Source organism: Microcaecilia unicolor, unplaced genomic scaffold (genome assembly GCF_901765095.1).
Source record: "Microcaecilia unicolor unplaced genomic scaffold, aMicUni1.1, whole genome shotgun sequence".
Lineage (NCBI taxonomy): Eukaryota > Metazoa > Chordata > Amphibia > Gymnophiona > Siphonopidae > Microcaecilia > Microcaecilia unicolor.
The window spans coordinates 325861-347196 of NW_021963819.1; the positions used below are offsets into that span (position 1 = coordinate 325861).

At 43.7% G+C, this 21336-nt stretch overlaps 1 protein-coding gene across 1 annotated transcript in view; it reads left to right on the plus strand.

The window, feature by feature from the left end:
* Nucleotides 1-414: 414 nt before the first annotated feature.
* Nucleotides 415-21336, plus strand: part of LOC115459662 (ubiquitin carboxyl-terminal hydrolase 10-like) — a 185700-nt gene continuing 164778 nt past the window's right edge. The window contains exon 1 of the mRNA XM_030189467.1: nt 415-528. Coding sequence (XP_030045327.1) covers nt 508-528 — 21 coding nt within the window. The 5' untranslated portion in view covers nt 415-507. The remainder of the gene's footprint in view (nt 529-21336) is intronic.

The following is a 21336-nucleotide window of genomic DNA, read 5'->3' on the forward strand; positions in this document are numbered from 1 at the left end:
TATTCATGACATATTGTAAGCCACATTGCGCCTGCAAAGAGGTGGGAAATGTAATAAATAAATAGATTTAAAGATGGTCAAGGAAGATGGGGCAAGACGTAGGGGCTCAGGAACCCTTCATACAACCAAGAAACGCTTAACGTCTTTTGTTTTGCTTTTCACGGCTGTTGAATAAATCTTGGTGAGAAAACGGACGACCGTTTACCTTTCACTATCGTCTGAGGGGCAGCTGGGCGCCTGCCTCGCGCGCGCCACTTCCGGCACTGACTCCGCCGCTCCTCCGTTCCTTGCCGCGCGCGCGCATGCGCTTCCCCACTTCGCTGCGCGCATGCGCTCCCCCGGACCCCCCCCCCCTGCTGTGCGCCTGCGCTTTACCCCCCTCGTTGTGCGCCTGCGTCTGGGGCGTGTGTGAGAGAGAGTGTGTGTGACTGGAAGAAGATGGCGGCGGCGATGGCGGTGGAAGCAGCGTGAGGAGCCCGTGAGAGGATCCCATTGAAACTGAACGCCATGGCCCTGAACGGCGCTCAGGTAACGGCTTCCCGCACTGCGGGCCTAGGGGAGGGGTGGCAGTGCCGCCTGGCGGGTGAGGGAGGAGGAGGAGGAGAAAGGAGCGTGCGCCGGCCGGGTGAGCGGGGTGAAGGGAGGGGAAAACCTGCTGCCCCCCCTCCCCCCTCTCTGTGTAGGCCCGGGCGGATTTCTGCAGCCTCATGGACCGGGTTAAGCTGCGGCCGCTCTTCTCTACAACCCCTCCCCACCCCCCACACAGTCACCACCACCCAAAAGCCCGGTCCCAGTTTTGAATTAAATGGGTCGGGCCCTGCTGGTCAGATGGGCTGGGCTGTGCTCTCCATGCCTTGTGCCCGGGATCACGAGTGGGTGTGGGAGAATTGAAAGTAGCCTGGCGCCTGTTCATCACGCTCTAGAGAAACTCCTTTTAAAGAATTTGAAACTAGTGCTTGCAGAAATGTCGGAGTTGAGTTGATTCCAACAAAACTGTAAAAAAAAAATCTTTCAGAACAAGGGGCATCGGTTGTCACCTGTCAAGCAGGATTCTTTGAACTCGCTTGTTTGGTTTACTGGTGAAGGTTTGGTAGTGCTACTTTTTGTTCAACTTGGGCAGTATTGATACACTTGTTATTTATTTTTGCTCTTGTGTCCCACATTTTACCACCTCTTTGCAGGCTCAATGTGGCTTACAAAAAAACCTGTCATGGCATCAGCATTACAGGGTACAGAGATACATTTGGAGATATAAAGGTATCGGTAATAACAGTCAATCTGTTCAATTAGTTATGGAAAGAAAACGATCAAAGTAAGAGGGAGTGTTGATGTACAAGTGCAGTTACTAATACACAAAAAGGTGCCCTGATGTTGAATAAAACAGCTGCAACGGATGGTTAAAATTGTGATGGGATGCCATTCGTAATTTGAATGGAAAATTGTAATGAAGTTACAGATGATTGAAAACTACAAGCAGTGTAGAGTTTCAGTTTTCAAAAAGTTTTTATTCAGTGCTGAAATTTCGCTAGTGTTGACTCATGGTTTAGTAGGCTATTTGTATTTATTTTGGGCAGGAAATTTAACGAACTGAAGGCCAGGAAACATTTAATTATCACTGTTCAAGAAGACTTTGGGGCCGTTTTACTGAGCTGCGGTGGCCTTAACGTGGGAAAACCCATTTTTACTGCCGCAGTAAAATGGTGATTTTTTTTCCTTTTTTTTTTTTTTTTTTTGCATTAATGGTGCACCACCATTATTTAAACATTTTTACGCCATGCTGTTGCAAAAAGTTTGAGGTGACTTACATATCAAACATCCACAATGTCAATTAAAACATTAAAAATAATTACTGACATCTATTTTGTTGGTAAGCCTCTGTTGATCAACATATAGTAATGTAGCTGCTCTGATTAGTGCAGAAACACCCGGTCTCTACCCCAAGATGCCCACCTCCCAACGCAAAAATAAAAAATATTCTTTAGTGAATGGGTAGTGTGTGCAGATTAGGAAGTGGAGGAGTGGCCTAGTGGGTTAGGGTGGTGGACTTTGGTCCTGAGGAACTGGGTTCAATTCCCACTTCAGGCACAGGCAGCTCCTTGTGACTCTGGGCAAGTCACTTAACCCTCCATTGCCCCAGGTACAAATAAGTACCTGTATACAATATGTAAGCCGCATTGAGCCTGCCATGAGTGGGAAAGCGCGGGGTACAAATGTAACAACAACAACAAAAATAAAACTTCAGGATCCCTGAGTGGGTCCCGCAAAAAGCATGACCTAGCACTTATCACCGCTTAGTAAATGGACCCCTTAGTTACGAAATCTCTTTGAAAATAAACTATAAAGAAGATTGTGCAGGTTCACCTACCTTTCTGTTTGTGTGGTTTTACGTATTGTGTATGTTTTGTATGCTATTTTTAAATGTATTAACCATCTTTATAAAGAGGTAGTGGACAACAGGTATAGCTTGATATAAGCAACTTACATTATGTTATGTGTAACAATAGTAAAATAACATAAAATACAATCAGTGAGGTAAACTTGGAAATGGGCAAATTAAGTCCTAATAGTAGCAATGAAATAATACAGTATCAGAAATATACATATTCTAGAAATACTTGTGTATTAATGTGGTATAATTGTAAACTGATTTTGGTTTACTAACATTTTATTAAGATGGAGTCATGCAGATAAACCAGATAAATAATAATGAAATACTGGTTCACCAGATTTTCTTTTCAAATGGAATAATAAATATGTTTATATATCCCCCCCCCCCCCCACATTTACTAAGCTGTGCTAGTGCCGACACAGCCCATTCACTTTGAATGGGCTGTGTCGGCATTGCAGTGCAGCTTATTAAACTGGGGGGGGGGGATGGTTTCTCTAAGGCAGAATATTGGTGAAGTTGCAGCTCTGAAGTATAGGAGCATGAATAGGTGATAATTAGCTGGTCCTTAGACTGCATGAAAGCTTTAAAAGATGGTGGGAACAATACTGTATACTGTTTATTACAGTTGAATAAACTGGGTTGTAGGGAGATGATGGCTTGCCTAAAGTTGCACAATACAAGACAGCAGGAATCAAATACATCACTCTCAGGAGTGTACATAATATGTGACCTGCTTTAATCAGTGTACTATAACTCCCCAGGGTATGGTCAGGGATAGATCAACTGACTGTATAATCATGACTCAGGCAATTGCATACTGTGCAAAGGCACATTTTTAGTTGTGAAAATTTAAATCTTTGAGTGAGAAACATTCATTACCAAAATTTCAGACAATGCTATGTTGTGAGATTGTCAGAATCAGCAGTGAAAGCTGTGTAGTTATAAGTAGGATGATAATATTATAGGGAGAGGTGGTTCATAACAGCCTTCTTAAAATGACATGTTTAAAGGGAATTGAGAAGTATTGAAGTAAGATCCTTGAATACAGTAGCTTGTGGTAACTATTAACCGGAGTTGAAGTAGAATCCTGTGAAGGCTTACATGCTTATACTGAAGTACAAACAAAAAAATTACTGTGTAAAATACTCGAGGACAGAAATTCTCTTATAGTTCCTGAAATCCTTATGTTATCTGTGCATTTTCAAAACGAATTGAATTTGGCAATCAGAAACCCTTTTAGTCTTCTGAGGAGTGCTATAGAACCTCCTGACTTTAGTGTAGTGCTTTCTGTACAATTGTATGAACTGTATGTTATGGAATCTAGTTGTAGAAAAATGATTGTTTAAAGAGGCGTTTAAGCATACTGCAAGGACCTACTATAGAGGTTTGGAATTTGTATTTCCTAGGACTGGTGATGTAGTTCCATATGCCTATCATATCTATTTATCTAGCATATGTATATTTATAGGCTTATCTAGTTTTTGTTGTGTATGTGTGTGTGTATATATATATATATATGTGTATATAGATATGTGTGTATATTATGTTTATATATATATAGATATATAGTGCACTCCATTTAAGTGCACGTCGGATAAGCACATGCTCTGTTTAACTGCATGCCGTACTTCAGTTCCGTTCTTGGCGCCATCAATTTCTATGGGGACAAACTTCGGTTTAGCGCACCACTGATAAGTGCAAGATTCGCTTATATGCATGGTTTAAGACCACTCCTCTGCAGGAACTCCGCATAAGCGCATGCACAGAATATGGAAGCCGCACGTGACAAAGCGGCGATAAATTTGAAATCTCGTTGGTTAACTGCCACAGGCAGAATAAGCGAAAGAAAGTTGTTAGAATGTACACTGGAGTTGTCGTTATCGCGCAACTGTAAGACTTTAACACTGGCTAAACAAATAGAAAAAAATTAGAAAACAAAACAGTCAAGCATCTATTGCTAAAGAAAATGGTGTCAATCCCAGTCAAATTTCATGTATCTTGAAGCAGAAAGATCAGCTTCTGGAAGACTGGCAAAACAATACAAATCCACACAGGAAATATAAACAGGCGGGAAACGTTGAGGATGTAGAAGATGCTCTTCTTCGATGGTTTTCTCAAGTCAGGAGCAGACAGTTTCCTGTCAGTGGTCCACTGCTTATGGAGAAAGCTAATCAGCTAGCTGAAAGTCTTGGACTAACTGAATTCAAAGCCACTGTTGGATGGTTGGAAAGATGGAAGGAGAGGAACAACATAAAATTCAAGAAACAGCATGGTGAAAAACAAGACGCTGATGACTTTGGTGCTGAATATTGGGTTGTTTCAGTTCTTCCTACCATCTTGAACGAGTTTGTACCTCGTGACATTTTCAATGCTGACGAAAAGGGTCTCTACTGGCGAGCGATTCCTGATGGAACACTTGCATTAAAACAAGCCGAAACTACAGGAAGTAAAACGTCGAAGGATCGACTGATGATCCTCCTTTACTGCAATATGGATGGGAGTGAGAAGTTGAAACCACTCGTCATTGGAAAGAGCAAACAGCCCCGTTGTTTCAAGAATGTTAAGCGATTTCCTCTGTCATACGAGGCTAATGCAAATTCATGGATGACGGGGGAAATTTGGAAGCAGTGGCTAAAGAAGTTATAGAATGCGGGCACAAAAGCATCAGATTTTGTTGCTTTGTGATAATTGTGCTGCACACAGTGATGATGTCAGGCTGTCTAAGGTCAAGGTGTTCTTCCTGCCACCAAATACTACCTCTCTGATCCAACCTACGGATCAGTGCATAATAGCCAATTTCAAACAACATTATCGGGCTCTTGTGCTACGTCATCTGATGAGTGTTATGGATGACCAGACTGGCAAGGATAAACGTGCTGTTGAACTGGCTCGTAATCTATCACTGTTGGGTTCCCTACATATGCAGAAAGAAGCCTGGAATCATGTTACACAGGCAACCATTGTGAACTGCTACAAGCGGGCAAGCTTTGTTAAGGATGTGGAGAGGGACGAAACAGATGCAGCTGTTGCAAACGCGTCAGATGAGCAGGCTATTGACATCCTAGCCAGTGTTACTGAAGAGGAGTTTTATCACTCCGTAGCTGTTGATTACGATCTACAAACAGCTGACGACAGCACTGATGTCGAGATATGTGCCTACACGCAGGCAGCGGCTGATGATGAAACAGATGATGACATGAGTAGTGAGGCACATGCTGACGGAATTCAACAGCCTCCACCTATCACTTTTGCAAGAGCGCTGGAGAATCTCAACACCGTGCAGGCCTATCTGGAGGCCACTGGATGTCAGTGCTATGACAGTTTTTACCGTCTGGCAGACCTAGTCTATGGAACTCACAGACACAACAGTGTACAGAGGACTATGACTGATTACTTCAAGTAAGCCTAACGTCAGTTAACGGAGACTGTATACTGTATGTATAATAAACAGTACTGTACATATGTTTATCAGATGTCAAGCTTCTTTGGGTCACAACAGTTAAGTGCATGCTCCGGTTAACTGCATGCATTTCTTGGGTCACAACAGTTAAGTGCATGCTCCGGTTAACTGCATGCATTTCTTTGGTCCCAGACCCTTGCATTTAAGCGGATTGCACTGTATATAGATATAAATATGTGTGTGTGTATGTATATATATATATATATATAAATAAAGATAGCCTGGCAGTTTTCTTCTTTAGCTTTGTGCTTCCAACTCAATGAAAACGGACTCCTACAGGTCTGTGGCACCTGGGGCTTTCATTTACCCCCCCCCCCCCCCCATTTATATCATGTACCTGACCATTGTAGTGACTGTATTTGTTCAGGATAACAGACTGTGTATCCAAAGTCCAACCAGTAGCTGTCACTGTAAGTGATTGCAGATTTCTAAGTGGGAGGCCTGAATTGGAAATCAAATTTGTCTTCCACATGGCAGCGTGCATCACTGCCCTTAAACCACCCTGTCAGCTGTTCGTTTTGTTTAAATAAAAAAGTGTGTGTATTGTGCATTATTGTCAAAGTATTCAAGACAGTAACGCTTACTCTTGTGCTGTTTAGAGATTTTACTGAGCCATTGTATTAAACTTCCCCAGAACCTCTGGGATCATCTCTGTTTGGAGTGGTCACAGTTTACCTTATATGGAATCAGATCTAATTGGCTCATGTAGTAAGTTTAATGCAGCATGTGATTGTGTGATGACATAATACTGTTGGTTAATAAGATCCAGCAAGTGTGAGGTTACTTTTTACAGTTCCTGAAGTAGCTGCCTCCAGAAGTTCAAAGTAAATTCAGAACTGCCAAAATAAAAAAACAAAACGTAAATAGAGTAAAAATGTTTTTACCTGCCTGGGAGAGTGTTTCCAGCTTTACTAATAATACTAATCATTTCCGTAGCGCTACTAGACGTACGGAGCACTTTATACGTTATATGCAGGTACTTTGTCCTTAGAGGGCTCACAGTCTAAACTTTTGTATCCGGGGCAATGGAGGGTTAAGTGACTTGCCCAAGGTCACAAGGAGCTGCAGTGGGAATTGAACCCAGGTTGCCAGGATCAAAGCCCACTGCACTGGGCTTTGAGGTGGTCCGGGCCGATGGTATCTTGTTTGCACCCGGTTCGGGTGCAGGGAGCTGCTAGTCTTGGGGGGCACAGGCTGCCATGGGTAGAGGGAGCCTGGAAGGCCACTGAAGCTCCGACACATGTGCGGCTTTTCGTGTATGCATGGTAGGTGCCTAGAGCTCCAGTAGGCCCAAAACGAAGCAGAGTCCTTGATTATTTTTGAGGCCCATGGAGCTACCTCGGTTAATTGTTGCTTGCTCCCGATTCTGGGAGAGATCATCTGGACTGAATTGAAGGTTGGGGAAGATCTTTCCAGCACTTTGGAAGCCAGTAAGAGGTTATTTGTTTAAATTTTAAAATTTAGGTTTTTGGCCATATTGGTTGGGGCTCCAGGGAAAATTGTTAGAATTTAATTTTAGTGTCTGGGAGTCTCTAGGGATTCCCTTTAGGTGGGCCATGAGAGTCTGGACCTTGGAGGATTTTATTTTTGCCCAGAAAGTGGGACTTTAGGTACGGAAGGCTTTCAGACTTTATAACACATGTTTGGGGGTTTCATCAGTTTTAGAATTTGGTGAGGAATTTTTCTTAATATTTTGTGCGGCCATCAGGCATTTTTTTGTGTGACGTCCAGGAAACTGTTTATTTTGAACACTTAAAACCATAGAGGTGTTGATAGAAGGGTGACATGATAGTGTAGTGGATTTGGTGGAATTTTCATTAATTTTGCATTAAAACTATGAGAATTACATTTTTTCCGATTATAGTCAATGTGGACTCATGGTTTTAAATGGAGCTGAGAACTGTAAACTACTACTACTTGACATTTCTAAAGCACTACTAGGGTTACGCAGCGCTGTACAATTTAACATAGAAGGACAGTCCCTGCTCAAAGGAGCTTACAATCTAAAGGACAAATGTACAGTCAGTCAAATAGGGGCAGTCTACATTTTCTGAAAGGTATAAAGGTTAGGTGCCGAAAGCAACATTGAAGAGGTGGGCTTTGAGCAAGGATTTGAAGATGGGTAGGGAGGGGGCTTGGCGTAAGGGCTCAGGAAGTTGATTCCAAGCATAGAGTGAGGCGAGGCGGAATGAGCGGAGCCTGGAGTTGGCGGTGGTGGAGAAGGGTACTGAGAGGAGGCATTTGTCCTGTGAGCGGAGGTTACGGGCGGGAACGTAAGGGGTAATGAGGGGCTGCAGACTGTAAACTGTGAGGGCCAGATGCACTAAACTTAACGAACCAGCAACGTGGTTTTTAAACTAGTTCTAGCCAGTTTAGCGCGCAAGTAGTAAACCGGGACATGCACAAAAGGGTTCTCAGAGCCATTTTCCGGTCATGGTAGCAGCTAATGAAAACGGAATGCAAAGCTATTATAATGAGCTAATTACTATTATAATTACTATTATAATGTGTATGCCATTCAATGCACTACAGTTTCCGACCCCATGCAGAAAAGTAGGCCATACCTTTACCTTGAAAATTTTAATGGGAGGTCTGGACCTGAGAGTTCTTCATTATTGCAAGTAGGAGAAGGGGAGAAACAAAGCAGGGAAGATGGAGCACAAAAAAAAAAAGTACACCGGCTTACACGCAGCTTCTTTGTGTGTATGAAAGTCGTGCCATGATTCTTTTCTCAAATGACATTTTACTGGCAAGAAATGGGGTGGGGGGGAGCAGCATAAAAGTAATGGTGACTTACCAAAAATGCAAGGAAGACAAGGGTCGACAACCTCTGCTGGGAAACAGCATCCCTAGTGCTAGAACACAACAGAGGGGGGCTAAACCAATTTGACGTGTCAGTCTGGGATGTCCTGCCCACTCACTACTGGAGGGTGTCACGAGGAAGTTTGGATCCAATCAGCTCACAGCTCAAGTGATGTCATCAGGGAAGCTCTGCAGGGAGGAGGAGTTGGGACAGCAGCCAGCCAATGAGACTCCATCTTCAGTGAGATGGGCATTCCAGGATTTCAGCTGGCCAATAGAAGGAAGCAGCAGGAACAGCTGGGGGTGGAACCAAGCCCTGATGCTGAGAGAGCCCAGAGCCAGAGCAGCAGCAAGCATAATATTCCCAGCAGCGGGGAGGCTGGGAGCCCCGTACACAGGTCTGTCCACCCCCCCCCCCCCCCAAAAAAAAAAAAACCTGTGCTTTTGAGTTTGAAAAAAAAAAAAGGTTCACAACTACTGCTACAAGCTGTGTGTATGAGAGCCGTCTGTAGCATGCGCAGAGCAGTCATAGTGATTGACTGTTCTGTGCATGCTCAGCTCGCCAACTGGCTTCCCCGATATCACATGCAAATGAGCTGGGTTGGAACAGCAACGAGCAGCTCATTTGCATGCGATTCTCTTTGTGAATCCCCCTGTGTTTCTAAATCGATAAAATTTTAACAATTTGGAAACGCAGACGAATTCTTAACGGGACCTTTGTGCTTCTGGCTCTGAGTTCTGTGAGTCTGAAAAAAACCTTAGTTTTTTAAGCCAGGTGCTGATTGGCTGGGGGATGGAATTAAGCCAGCAAGGAATGGCTTGGGCAGCAGTTGGGTTCTAGCTTTGGGATGGGGAGGTGGTTGTTGATAGTGGCTGAAGGAAAGTCTGGCTTTGAGTCAAGTTAGGCTTTTGCCAGCCAGAAAAATTAGTTTTAAAGTTTCCTTTGTTGGCATATTCCTTTGGTGCCTCCTTATTGAGCAGTGCTGCACTGTTCTGTGAGAACCTTGCTTAAAGCAGTGCCCAAACATAGCTCTTAGAGGTAGCCCTGTTTGAACATACTGATACTTCTCGTACTGACCTTTAAATGCATCCACTCTGCAGCCCCCCATTACCTCTCCACTCTCATCTCTCCCTACATTCCTCCCCGTGAACTCCGCTCACTGGACAAATCTCTCTTGTCGTCCCCCTTCTCCTCCACTGCTAACTCCAGGCTTTGTTCCTTTTCCCTCGCGGCACCTTATGCCTGGAATAGACTTCCTGAGCATGTACGTCTAGCTCCATCTCTACCTGTTTTCAAATCTATGCTGAAAACCCACCTTTTCACCACTGCTTTTGGCTCCTAGCCACTACTCAATTGCCTCCCCTTGTTTCTTCTCACCCAGTGCTTCCCTCGCCCTTAATTTGTCTTGTCTGTCTGTATTATATTTTTAGATTGTAAGCTCTATTGAGCAGGGACTGTCTCTCTGTGTCAGGTGTTCAATGCTGCGTGCGTCTGGTAGCGCTATACAAATGTTAATAATAATATCTGTAAGTTTAAGTTGTAGGGACCTTCGCGCCTTTTGTCTCACTGCACCCTACGCCTGGAATAAACTTCCTGAGCCCCTACGTCTTGCCCGATCCTTGGCCACCTTTAAATCTAGACTGAAAGCCCACCTCTTTAACATTGCTTTTGACTCGTAACCACTTGTAACCACTCGCCTCCACCTACCCTCCTCTCTTCCTTCCCGTTCACATTAATTGATTTGATTTGCTTACTTTATTTATTTTTTGTCTATTAGATTGTAAGCTCTTTGAGCAGGGAATGTCTTTCTTCTATGTTTGTGCAGCGCTGCGTATGCTTTGTAGCGCTATAGAAATGCTAAATAGTAGTAGTAGTAGTCACTGCTCAAATGGGTGGAAGAATTAGGAACATATGTTTATCCTTTTATTTCTTCTGGGTAGCTAGCTACAGGTAGGTTCCTGCTAAGAAGACAAATCACTCTTGATGTACCACATAGGGAGACAGGGTTTTACTTATTGTGTTTTTTTTATTAGAAAGACAGTAGGTACTTCTAGCTTATTTTATTTTATTTATGCATTCTTGTATCCCACTATTATCCAAAAACAAGTTTTGGTTCAAAGTGGCTTACAATTTACTTTTTTGGTGCAGTTACTATAGTGTTGTTCATTGTTGAGAGGGCATCTATAGTTTGTGTGGTTATAGAGTTTTTGAAGAGATAGATTTGAAGTGGAAAAGGTAGTGGCATCTTTTGTGTTCAGTTGTAGAGTTTTGGTGATATTCATATAGTTTTTGAAGAGGTAGATTTGAAAGGAAGGCGACAATATCTTTGTGATTAGCTGTAGAATTTTTTGAAGAGTTAAGTTTTAATTTCTTTTCTGAATTGGAGGAGATTTGTGATGCTTCTTATGGTTTTTGGTATCGAGTTCCACCATTTGGAACCCAAGTAGCTAAATCCTGCTGTATTGATAATTTTGTAGATGGTGTTTTGCAGTTGGGTAGATGTAGCAGGAGTAAGTAGTTTCTGTTTTTTTGGGCTGTCATTTCTTGGGGATAGTTCAATTATGTTAAGTGTATATTTGGGTGCCATTCCGACTAGTATCTTGAAAATCAGGGTGCTTGCGTTGAAAAATATTCTTCCTTAGCGTCCCTCCGGACTGGCCCAGGATTGGACTGATGGGTTGTGTACTTCTTCCAGCAGGTGGAGACTGATTCTTGCCTTCACTGGTAGCCAATGTAGTGTTTCAAGCATTGGGGTTGCTCTTTCATATTTTGATTTCTTGCAAATCAATCTTGCTTTGGTGTTTTGGACTGTTTGCATCGATTTTAGTGTGTTTTCCTTGTACCCTATGTATGCTGCATTGCAGTAGTCTAGTTGTAATAGTATCGTTGATTGGGCCAGTATTCGGAAAGATTGTCTAGGGAAGTAGTCTCTTACTCAGTTTCCATAGTGTTCTGAAGTATTTTGATGTTACTGCTGATATTTGATTGTTTGATATTAGTTGTTTATCAAGAATGATTCTTAGTATTTTAAGTTGTGTTTCGATGTGGTATGTTTGTTGGTTAATTGTGAATTTTTGGTAGGATGTGGGGTTGTGTGGGCTGGATAGTACTAGGCATCTGGTTTTGTCTCTGTTCAGTTTGAGTTTGAAAGTTGTTGCCCAATTTTCCATGAGGTCCCAATTATTTTTTTATTTTGTCCTGTATGTTTGTAATATTGTTTTGGAAAGGTACGAAGATGGTGATGCTGTCTACATATATAAATGGGTTGAAACCTATTAAGTCCAGTTTTTTTCCAAGTGGTGCCATGATTACATTGAACAGTATTGGTGATATTGGCAATCCCTGTGGTACCCTGCACTCAGAGATCCATGAGGCTGATGTTTGGCTGGACATCTTTACAATGTAGGATCTGATCTTTAGGAAGCCATTGAACCATGTTGCTACTGCACCGCTGATTACTATGTTGTCGAGCAATGTCATTAACATACATAGTAACATAGTAGATGACGGCAGAAAAAGACCTGCATGGTCCATCTAGTCTGCCCAAGATAAACTCATATGTGTATACCTTACCTTGAATTTGTACCTGTCTTTTTCAGGGCAGAGACCGTATAAGTCTGCCCAGCAGTATTTTCCGCCTCCCAACCACCCATCCCGCCTCCCATCACCGGCTCTGGTACAGACTGTATAAGTCTGCCATCCTCTATCCTAGCCTCCCAACCACCAACCCCTCTTCCCCCCACCTGCTCCGCCACCCAATTTCAGCTAAGCTTCTGAGGATCCATTCCTGCTGCACAGGATTCCTTTATGCATATCCCACGCATGTTTGAATTCTGTTACCGTTTTCATCTCCACCACCTCCTGCGGGAGGGCATTCCAAGCATCCACCACCCTCTCCGTGAAAAAATACTTCCTGACATTCTTCTTGAGTCTGCCCCCCTTCAATCTCATTTCATGCCCTCTCGTTCTACCGCCTTCCCATCTCTGGAAAAGGTTCGTTTGCGGATTAATACCTTTCAAATATTTGAACGTCTGTATCATATCACCCCTGTTCCTCCTTTCCTCCAGGGTATATATATGTTCAGGTCCGCAAGTCTCTCCTCATACGTCTTGTAACGCAAATCCCATACCATCCTCGTAGCTTTTCTTTGCACCGCTTCCATTTTTTAAACATCCTTCGCAAGGTACGCCCTCCAAAACTGAACACAATACTCCAGGTGGGGCCTCACCAACAACTTGTACAGGGGCATCAACACTTCCTTTCTTCTGCTGATCACACCTCTCTATACAGCGTAGCAACCTTCTCGCTACGGCCACCGCCTTGTCACACTGTTTCGTCGCCTTCAGATCCTTGGATACTATCACTCCAAGATCCCTCTCCCCCTCAGTACCTATCAGACTCTCACCGCCTAACACATACGTCTCTCGTGGGTTTCTACTCCCTAAATGCATCACTTTGCATTTCTTCGCATTGAATTTTAATTGCCAAACCTTAGACCATTCTTCTAGCTTCCTCAGATCCCTTTTCATGCTTTCCACTCCCTCCCGGGTGTCCACTCTGTTGCAAATCTTAGTATCATCTGCAAATAGGCAAACTTTACCTTCTAACCCTTCGGCAATGTCACTCACAAATATATTGAACAGAATCGGCCCCAGCACCGATCCCTGAGGCACTCCGCTACTCACTTTTCCCTCCTCCGAGCAAACTCCATTTACCACCACCCTCTGTCGTCTGTCCGTCAACCAGTTCCTAATCCAGTTTACCACTTCGGGACCTATCTTCAGCCCATCTAGTTTATTTAAGAGCCTCCTGTGAGGAACCGTGTCAAAAGCTTTGCTAAAATCTAAGTAGATTACGTCTACAGCACGTCGATGATTCAATTCTCCAGTTACCCAATCAAAGAATTCAATGAGATTCGTTTGGCACGATTTCCCTCTGGTAAAACCATGTTGTCTCGGATCTTGCAGCTTGTTGGCTTCTAGGAAATTCACTATCCTTTCCTTCAGCATGGCTTCCATTACTTTTCCAATAACTGAAGTGAGGCTTACCGGCCTGTAGTTTCCAGCTTCTTCCCTATCACCACTTTTGTGAAGAGGTACCACCTCCGCCGTTCTCCAGTCCCTCGGAACCTCTCCCGTCTCCAAGGATTTATTAAACAAATCTTTAAGAGGACCCGCCAGGACCTCTCTGAGCTCCCTCAATATTCTGGGGTGGATCTCGTCCGGTCCCATGGCTTTGTCCACCTTTAGCTTTCCAAGTTGTTGATACACACTCTCTTCTGTGAACGGTGCTATATCCATTCCATTCTCAGGTGTACTTTTGCCAGTCCCTCGCGGTCCTTCTCCAGGATTTTCTTCAGTGAAAACCGAACAAAAGTATCTATTTAGCAAATTGGCTTTTTCTTCATCATTATCTACATAGCGGTTCGCTGTATCTTTTAGTCTCACAATTCCCTTTTTAGTCATTCTTCTTTCACTAATATACCTGAAGAAATTTTTGTCGCTCCTCCTTACATTTCTAGCCATTTGTTCTTCCGCTTGCGCCTTCGCCAGTCGTACCTCTCTCTTGGCTTCTTTCAGTTTCATCCGGTATTCCTCCCCATGTTCCTCTTCTTGAGATTTTCTATATTTCTGGAACGCCAACTCTTTAGCCTTTATTTTCTCAGCTACTTGCTTGGAGAACCATATCGGTTTCCTTTTCCTCTTGCTTTTATTTACTCTCCTTACATAAAGGTCTGTGGCCCTATTTATAACTTCTTTCAGCCTGGACCACTGCCCTTCCACTTCATGTTCGTCCTCCCAGCCCATCATCTCCTTCCTCAGGTATTCCCCCATTTTACTAAAGTCCGCACGCTTGAAATCCAGGACTTTGAGTTTAGAGTGGCCGCCCTCCACTTCAGCCGTTATATCAAACCAAACCATTTGATGGTCACTGCTTCCCAGGTGTGAACACACTCGCACATTTGACACACTATCCCCATTTGTGAGCACCATATCCAGCATCGCTCCCTCCCTCGTGGGTTCCGTCACCATCTGTCTGAGCAGAGCACTTTGGAAAGCATCCACGATCTCTCTACTTCTTTCCGATTTGGCAGACGGAACCTTCCAATCTACATCCGGCAGATTGAAATCTCCCATCAACAGAACCTCGTTTTTCTTTCCTAATTTTTGAATATCTGCAATCAGATCTTTATCTAGTTCCTCTAATTGTGTGGGGGGTCTGTAGACAACACCCACGTGGACAGAGGTTCTATCCTCTCTTTTTAAGGTGATCCATATCGCTTCTTCTTTTCCCCAGGTCCCTGTCATTTCAGTCGCTATGATATCATTCCTCACATATAGAGCTACTCCTCCACCTTTACGACCCTCCCTATCCTTCCTAAATAGATTATAGCCTGGTATGCTTGCATCCCATCAGTGGGAACTGTTGAGCCATGTCTCTGTGATTGCAACAAAGTAACAAAAACAAAGTAGTGTGGTGCGGTCTACTAGGTTGACCACACATGTCTAATTGTAGTAGTAATACGTTTTGGCCTTGGCATACTATGCTTCTGAATTTTGTTAGGGTGGTTATGACTGTTTCAGTGCTGTGTTGTGGTCTGAAACCTGATTGGGAATTATGAAGAATTGAGAATTTTGTCAAGTATTCCGTTAGTTGCTGTGTTACTAGACCTTCCTTCGTTTTAGTCAGTAGTGGTATTGAGGCTACTGGTCTGTAATTTGTAATATCATTGATCTTGCTGGTAGTGTTTTTGGGGATAGGCGTGAGTACTATGTCGCTAAGTTGTCTGTTTGGAAATTGACCTGTTTCAAACATGTATGTGATGTGTTTGGTGAGGTACTCGGTGAACCAGTCTGGTGGGTTTTTCATCATGTAGTTGGGACATTAGTGAAGTAGGCAATATGCATGTGTGTATTTTGTCAATAGTGTCTTTACTGTGTCTAGTTGCGGTGGTTTGAATGTGGTCCATATTCTGTCTTCTGCGTTGTGGTTGTCATGTGTTTCGCAGTCCTGTAGGTAGTCTGTGATGTTTATTTGTGCTTTTACAAGGTTTGATTTTGTGTTTTGTTATTTTGTTTTTGAAGTATTGTGCAAGCTCATCTGCAGTTGGTGATGGTGTTGCCAATATGTTCTGGGTTTTCAGTATTTTGTTCATGAGTTTGAATATTTTTTTTTTTTTTGTATTGGTCTTGTCGAGGTTTGTATATGTACTGTAGTTCTGTTTGTGTATGTGTATGGCTTTTCTCCATATGGTTTTGTTTGCATCTGTTTTGTTTTTGGCTCATGCTCTTTCGAGTTTCCTACAGAGTTTCTTCATGTGTAGTAGTTTGCCATTAAACTAGGGACATGGTGGTTTTGTGATTTTTGTTTTGGGTGGTGCTGTTTTGTTTAGTGTGTTTTCACTTGTTTCGTCCCATTTTCTTGTGAAGTGTTTATCCTTGGGTGGTATGTTGTTGAGTTAATTTATTGTTGTTATCCAGAATGTATGGTTGTCTACTTCTCTAGTTGTGAATGTTTATTGGGTTCTTGGCTCTCTTTTCTTGTCGTTTTCTTTCCATTGCAGTGTGAAAGTGAACTTGCTGTTATCTGACCATGGTACCTCTTCCCGTGTGTGGTTTGTGAATATGTGGTTGTTACTTATTGATAATCTGTGGGCTAGTATGTCTAATTGGTGTCCTTTTGTGTGTGATGAGACTCCTCGTGAAGTTCTATTGGTTTATGAAGTTCATTAGTGTTCTGGTGTTTGTGTCATTTTGCTTTTCTAGGTGCAGGTTTATGACACCTATTAGTAGGACAGTTGGATGATTGGTGCAGATGCTTGATACAAAGTCTGTGAAATCATCTCTGGCATTTGTCCATCTTCCTGGAGGGCAGTAGAATAATATGATTCATAGTTGGTCAGTTAGTGTTTTGTTGGTGGTTTTTTGCATGCCAGGATTTCGATTGTTGAGGGTGTGTGTTTTATTTATTTATTGCATTTGTATCCCACATTATCCCACCTATTTGCAGGCTCAATGTGGCTTACATGGTTTTGTTATGACATTGTCATTACAGAATATCAGATACAGTTAGTAGTGTGTAGAGATAAGTAGGGAAGAAAGAGGAAGTGATTAGGCTGGTGATAGTAGAAGTGGATTTGTTCTGATGTGAAGAAGGATTTGTATATTATTGCAATGCCTCCTCTCCTTCATTTGGTTCTGTAAATATGTATTGTTTAGTATCTTGGTGGGCATAGGTCTAGTAGTGTAGGGTCGTCTTCAAGGAGCAGACATGTTTCAGTTATGAGCAGTAGTCCGAGTTGTTCCATTTCTATCCAGTCTCTTAGTAGTGACTGGATAGAAATGGAACAACTCGGACTACTGCTCATAACTGAAACATGTCTGCTCCTTGAAGATGACCCTACATGAGCATGCAGTTGTGGAATGCACTACCTACTGCCTTGAAAACTATTGACGAAATAACCAACTTTCGCAAATCTCTGAAGACATATCTCTTCAACAAGGCCTACAAAGAGAACCCATAGCCTCACTAAATTACCCCGCCAACCTACCCAGTTATGAAAGTCTACTTTCTATACATACCCGCCTCACAGTTTTCTTCTTTCCTCTCCCTTACTTAATCTTTGTACATCACTAATTGTATCTGATATCCTGGAATGATGATGCCATAACAGGACTCTGTAAGCCACATTGAGCCTGCAAATAGGTGGGAAAATGTGGGATACAAATGCAGTAAATAAAAAAATAAATTATGTAAGCTGTTCGTATTGGGACATACGTGTTGTGTTTAATGTTGATGTTTTTAACAGTTTGTAGTTGTCTGTGTGGTCTGCCTGTTTTGCTTTTGTTGGGTGTTGTTTGGTTTCATGTTATTGGTTGTTTGTTTGACCACTTCGTTGTTGCTTAGGTGGCGAGTGGGTGTCTTCTTCCTGTGATGCATACTGATATTTTGTTCCATTCGATTGGAGTTGTTGCTGGTATCCCCATTATCCACATTCTTACTGTATAGTAGAAGATCCATTCCCTTAGGTTGGTCATTTTGGGGGGTTACTTCTGGCTTGGGGGTGTTTGCATGTGAATATGTGTGTTTGTGCTCTGAGGTGCTTGGGTTTGTGTATTGCATGGGGCTTTTTTTTTGTTTTTTTAAACCTTGGCTGGGGGTTTGCCTGCATCAGTGAGAATGATCAGATAGAAGAGAGGTAGTGAAAAATGTCCTTCAGTAACAGTCACTTCTAAAAGACAAATGAGCAGTGGAAGTTCTTGCGCAGAGTGGAGGACGCTTTGGCTAATCGTTGCAGCCAAGAGGAGCTGCGTAGCGTGCACATACTTACCGCATCACCCCCAAGTGAGAGATCTTGGTTCTGGGCTGCCATTCTTCAATGATGGGTTGTGCAACTCCGAATAGGGTGCCTGCAGTATGGGTGGTGGGCCATCCAGAACTGGGCTCTTGCAGGGCGCAAACCCTGACCCCTGAATAGCAGCTTACCTTTTGTGGTTCATCTGCATCCAGTGTTCCCGCAACCTTGGGGAGCGCCGCTGTGCTGACTCCTCAGCTGGTTGTCGCCAAGCGTAGTGAGGGTGAGATTACGCTGTCCTTCTGGGCTGGAGTGCACTGTGGTGTGCCGATGTTTTATTGCACTGCTGATCCATGTCTGTCTGCACTGCTCTGCTGATGCCAGACTGCTCTGTCGAGCCACGTGGTCTGTTTGGTCCACGTGGATTAGGTCGACTTTCCCACAAATTTTGCTCCTAGGTTCTTCTGGATATGTTGTATCATTGCTCTCTGTCTGATTTGATAATTTCCTTTGCTGTTTGAAAGAAGGTTGCAAACCCTCTGTTCTTTTTTTCAAGTTGCCAGTTTGGAATTACTGCAGGCAGTTGAGAGGGGAGGGGGGGAGATGAGCTGAATAAGACAGATATTTTGAGACAGGAGAGTGATTGACCTTAAACACTTCTTGGAATGCAACTATGAGAAAAACTTCCACAATGCTTGTTTTAAATCTTTTCTGTTTGAGGCAGAAACATTGTTTTTCTTGAGGCTGTTGTATCTTCTCCCCAGATTTCTAGGGTGTATGAAGATCTTTGATTTATTTGGTCAGAGCAGATATTTGTATGAAATTACGTAAGTATTGCCATACAGGGACAGACCAAAGGTCCATCAAGCCCAACATCCTGTTTCCAACTGTGGCCAAGCCAGGTCACAAGTACCTGGCAAGGTCCAAAGAAAGTAGGATAGATTTCTATCTATTCAGTGTAGCAAAAGTCAGTTTGTCTTTGGCTGCAATTAACAGGACAGTGTTAATTTCACAGACAGAGCTCCATAAGGGTCTGACTGAGTTTCTTTGAAGTAAGAAAAGTAGAGATTTTCTGACAGATATGCAGTCATTTGGTAGAACTACTTATTTTATTTATATTTTGTACTTTTATATCTTGAAACAAGTTAAATGGTTTTAAAGTCCATTATCTGATACAGTATCTAGTATGTTCACTAGAGACATCGATCTTAAGACTGTATTAACATAGTAACATAGTAGATGACGGCAGAAAAAGACCTGCACGGTCCATCCAGTCTGCCCAACAAGATAAACTCATATGTGCTAGTTTTTTGTGTATACCTTACCTTGATTTGTACCAGTCTTTTTCAGGGCACAGACCGTATAAGTCTGCCCAGTACTATCCCCGCCTCCCAACCACCAGCCCCGCCTCCCACCACCGGCTCTGGCACAGACCGTATAAGTCTGCCCAGCACTAGCCCCGTCTCTGCATAATTATTGCCACACTGGGACAGACCAGTGATCCATCAAGCCCAGCATCCTGTTGCCAACAGTGGCCAATCCAAATCACAAATCCCTGACAAGATCCTGAAAATGTTCAATACATTTTATGCTGCTTATCCCAGAAATAAACAGTGGATTTTCCCCAAGTCAATTTAATCATGGTCTATGGGCTTTTCCTTTAGGAAGCCGTCTAGACATTTTTTAAACCCCGCTAAGCTAACCGCCTTTACCACACTCTCTGGTAACGAATTCCAGAGTTTAATTACGTGTTGTGAAGAAACATTTTCTCTGATTCGTATTAAATTTACTACTTTGTAGCTTCATCGAATGCCCCTAGTCCTAGTATTTTTGGAAAGAGTAAACAAATGATTCACGTCTACCCGTTCCATTCCGCTCATTTTTTTATAGACCTCTATCATATTTCCCCTCAGCCATCTTTCTCCAAGCTGAAGAGCCCTAGACGCTTCAGCCTTTCCTCATAGGGAAGTCGTCCCATCCCCTTTATCATTTTCGTTGCCCTTCTCTCTACCTTTTCTAATTCCACTATATCTTTTTTGAGATGCGGTGACCAGAATTGAACACATTCCTTGTCATCAAGCAGATGCAGCCATTACAGATGGGTTGTGTCCATCAACCAGCAGAGGGAGATAGAGAGCACACTTTTTTCAGTGCCTCATACCAGCTTGCTCCACTGCCTCTCTTCAGTATTCTCTATCTCCCCTAGCAGAGTGGCTGCAGCTTCTTCGAGCTTCATCTAAAATCTGCCTGGAGGTTGCTCCTGTGCTTTTGCCAGTTGTTAGCAGGGGTGTTGGAGGCTATAGCAGCTTCACTTTAAAGGCACATAGGTTCACCCTTTCCCTGCCTTACCCATACCTCCGTGGATGTGGACACATTGCTTAGCTTTCCCTGTCCTTCCCCCACCAACAGTGGATGCAGGCACATAGGTTCGCCCTTTCCCTGCCTTTCCCACTTACCTGAGCCTCCGGAGTTCTATTTACCTCTGCTTTCCTCACAGCGTAAAAAAAAAAAAAAAGTCGTTTTGGCGCTTAGACGCTGAAACAGAGGTTTTTCCTTGCCTTTTTCTGTGGGACCGGAGCTGTGATACTCGGTCCAGTGAGGTAAGAGTGTTTTCTGACTCCTCCGGGGTGGGCCCGCGATCGGGGCGATTTGGCGCGAACCGCCATTTTGAATTTTACCGCCGTTTTCGGCGATGGCTGCGGAGACAGTAAAGCGCTGTTCCAAGTGTGACAAGCGCAGATCAGCAGCGGGGCTCTGTAAATCGTGCTGTACAGATGTTAGAGCCGGCCCGAGCATGGCAAGAGATGATTCTTCGCGCTCTGAGCTGGCAGCGGACGCCATTTTGAATTTACCACATGGTGCGACCTCCGCTGAGATGGAGAGTCCTGAGCCCGGGGGGAGGCCTCGGAGTGAGGCTGATATGAGAGCTACTAGCCCCGGCAGAGATCTGGGTGCCCAGGGTGAGTTTCTCTCCCCTGATTTTGTCTTATTAATGCATAAAGCATACATGCTTAAAAGAGCTCTCCCACAAAGCCCTGCAGGGGCCTCTTCTAATGCCCCCCCCCCCCCCCCCCGGTGGATTCTAGCCTGGGTATGCCCTCTGAGGCGTTATTCCCTGATAATTGGCAGAATATGAAACGCAGAAGGATTCCCCTTCAGAGAGTGCTGCACCTTCCCCCCCCCCCCCCCCCCCCGTGGTCGTGCTGCGAGGATTCGGAGGACTCTGGCAGGCCTTCATGGTCTGAGGAGCCAGAGTCTGGTGCAGAAGTGACTCAGGATCTGGACGATCCCTCCGCTGTGAGGATTTTCCACCGTGATGAGCTGCCAGCCCTTATTTCTGATGCCCTGCAGGCTCTCTCTATTGAGGACCCTGCCAGTGGCACAGCCT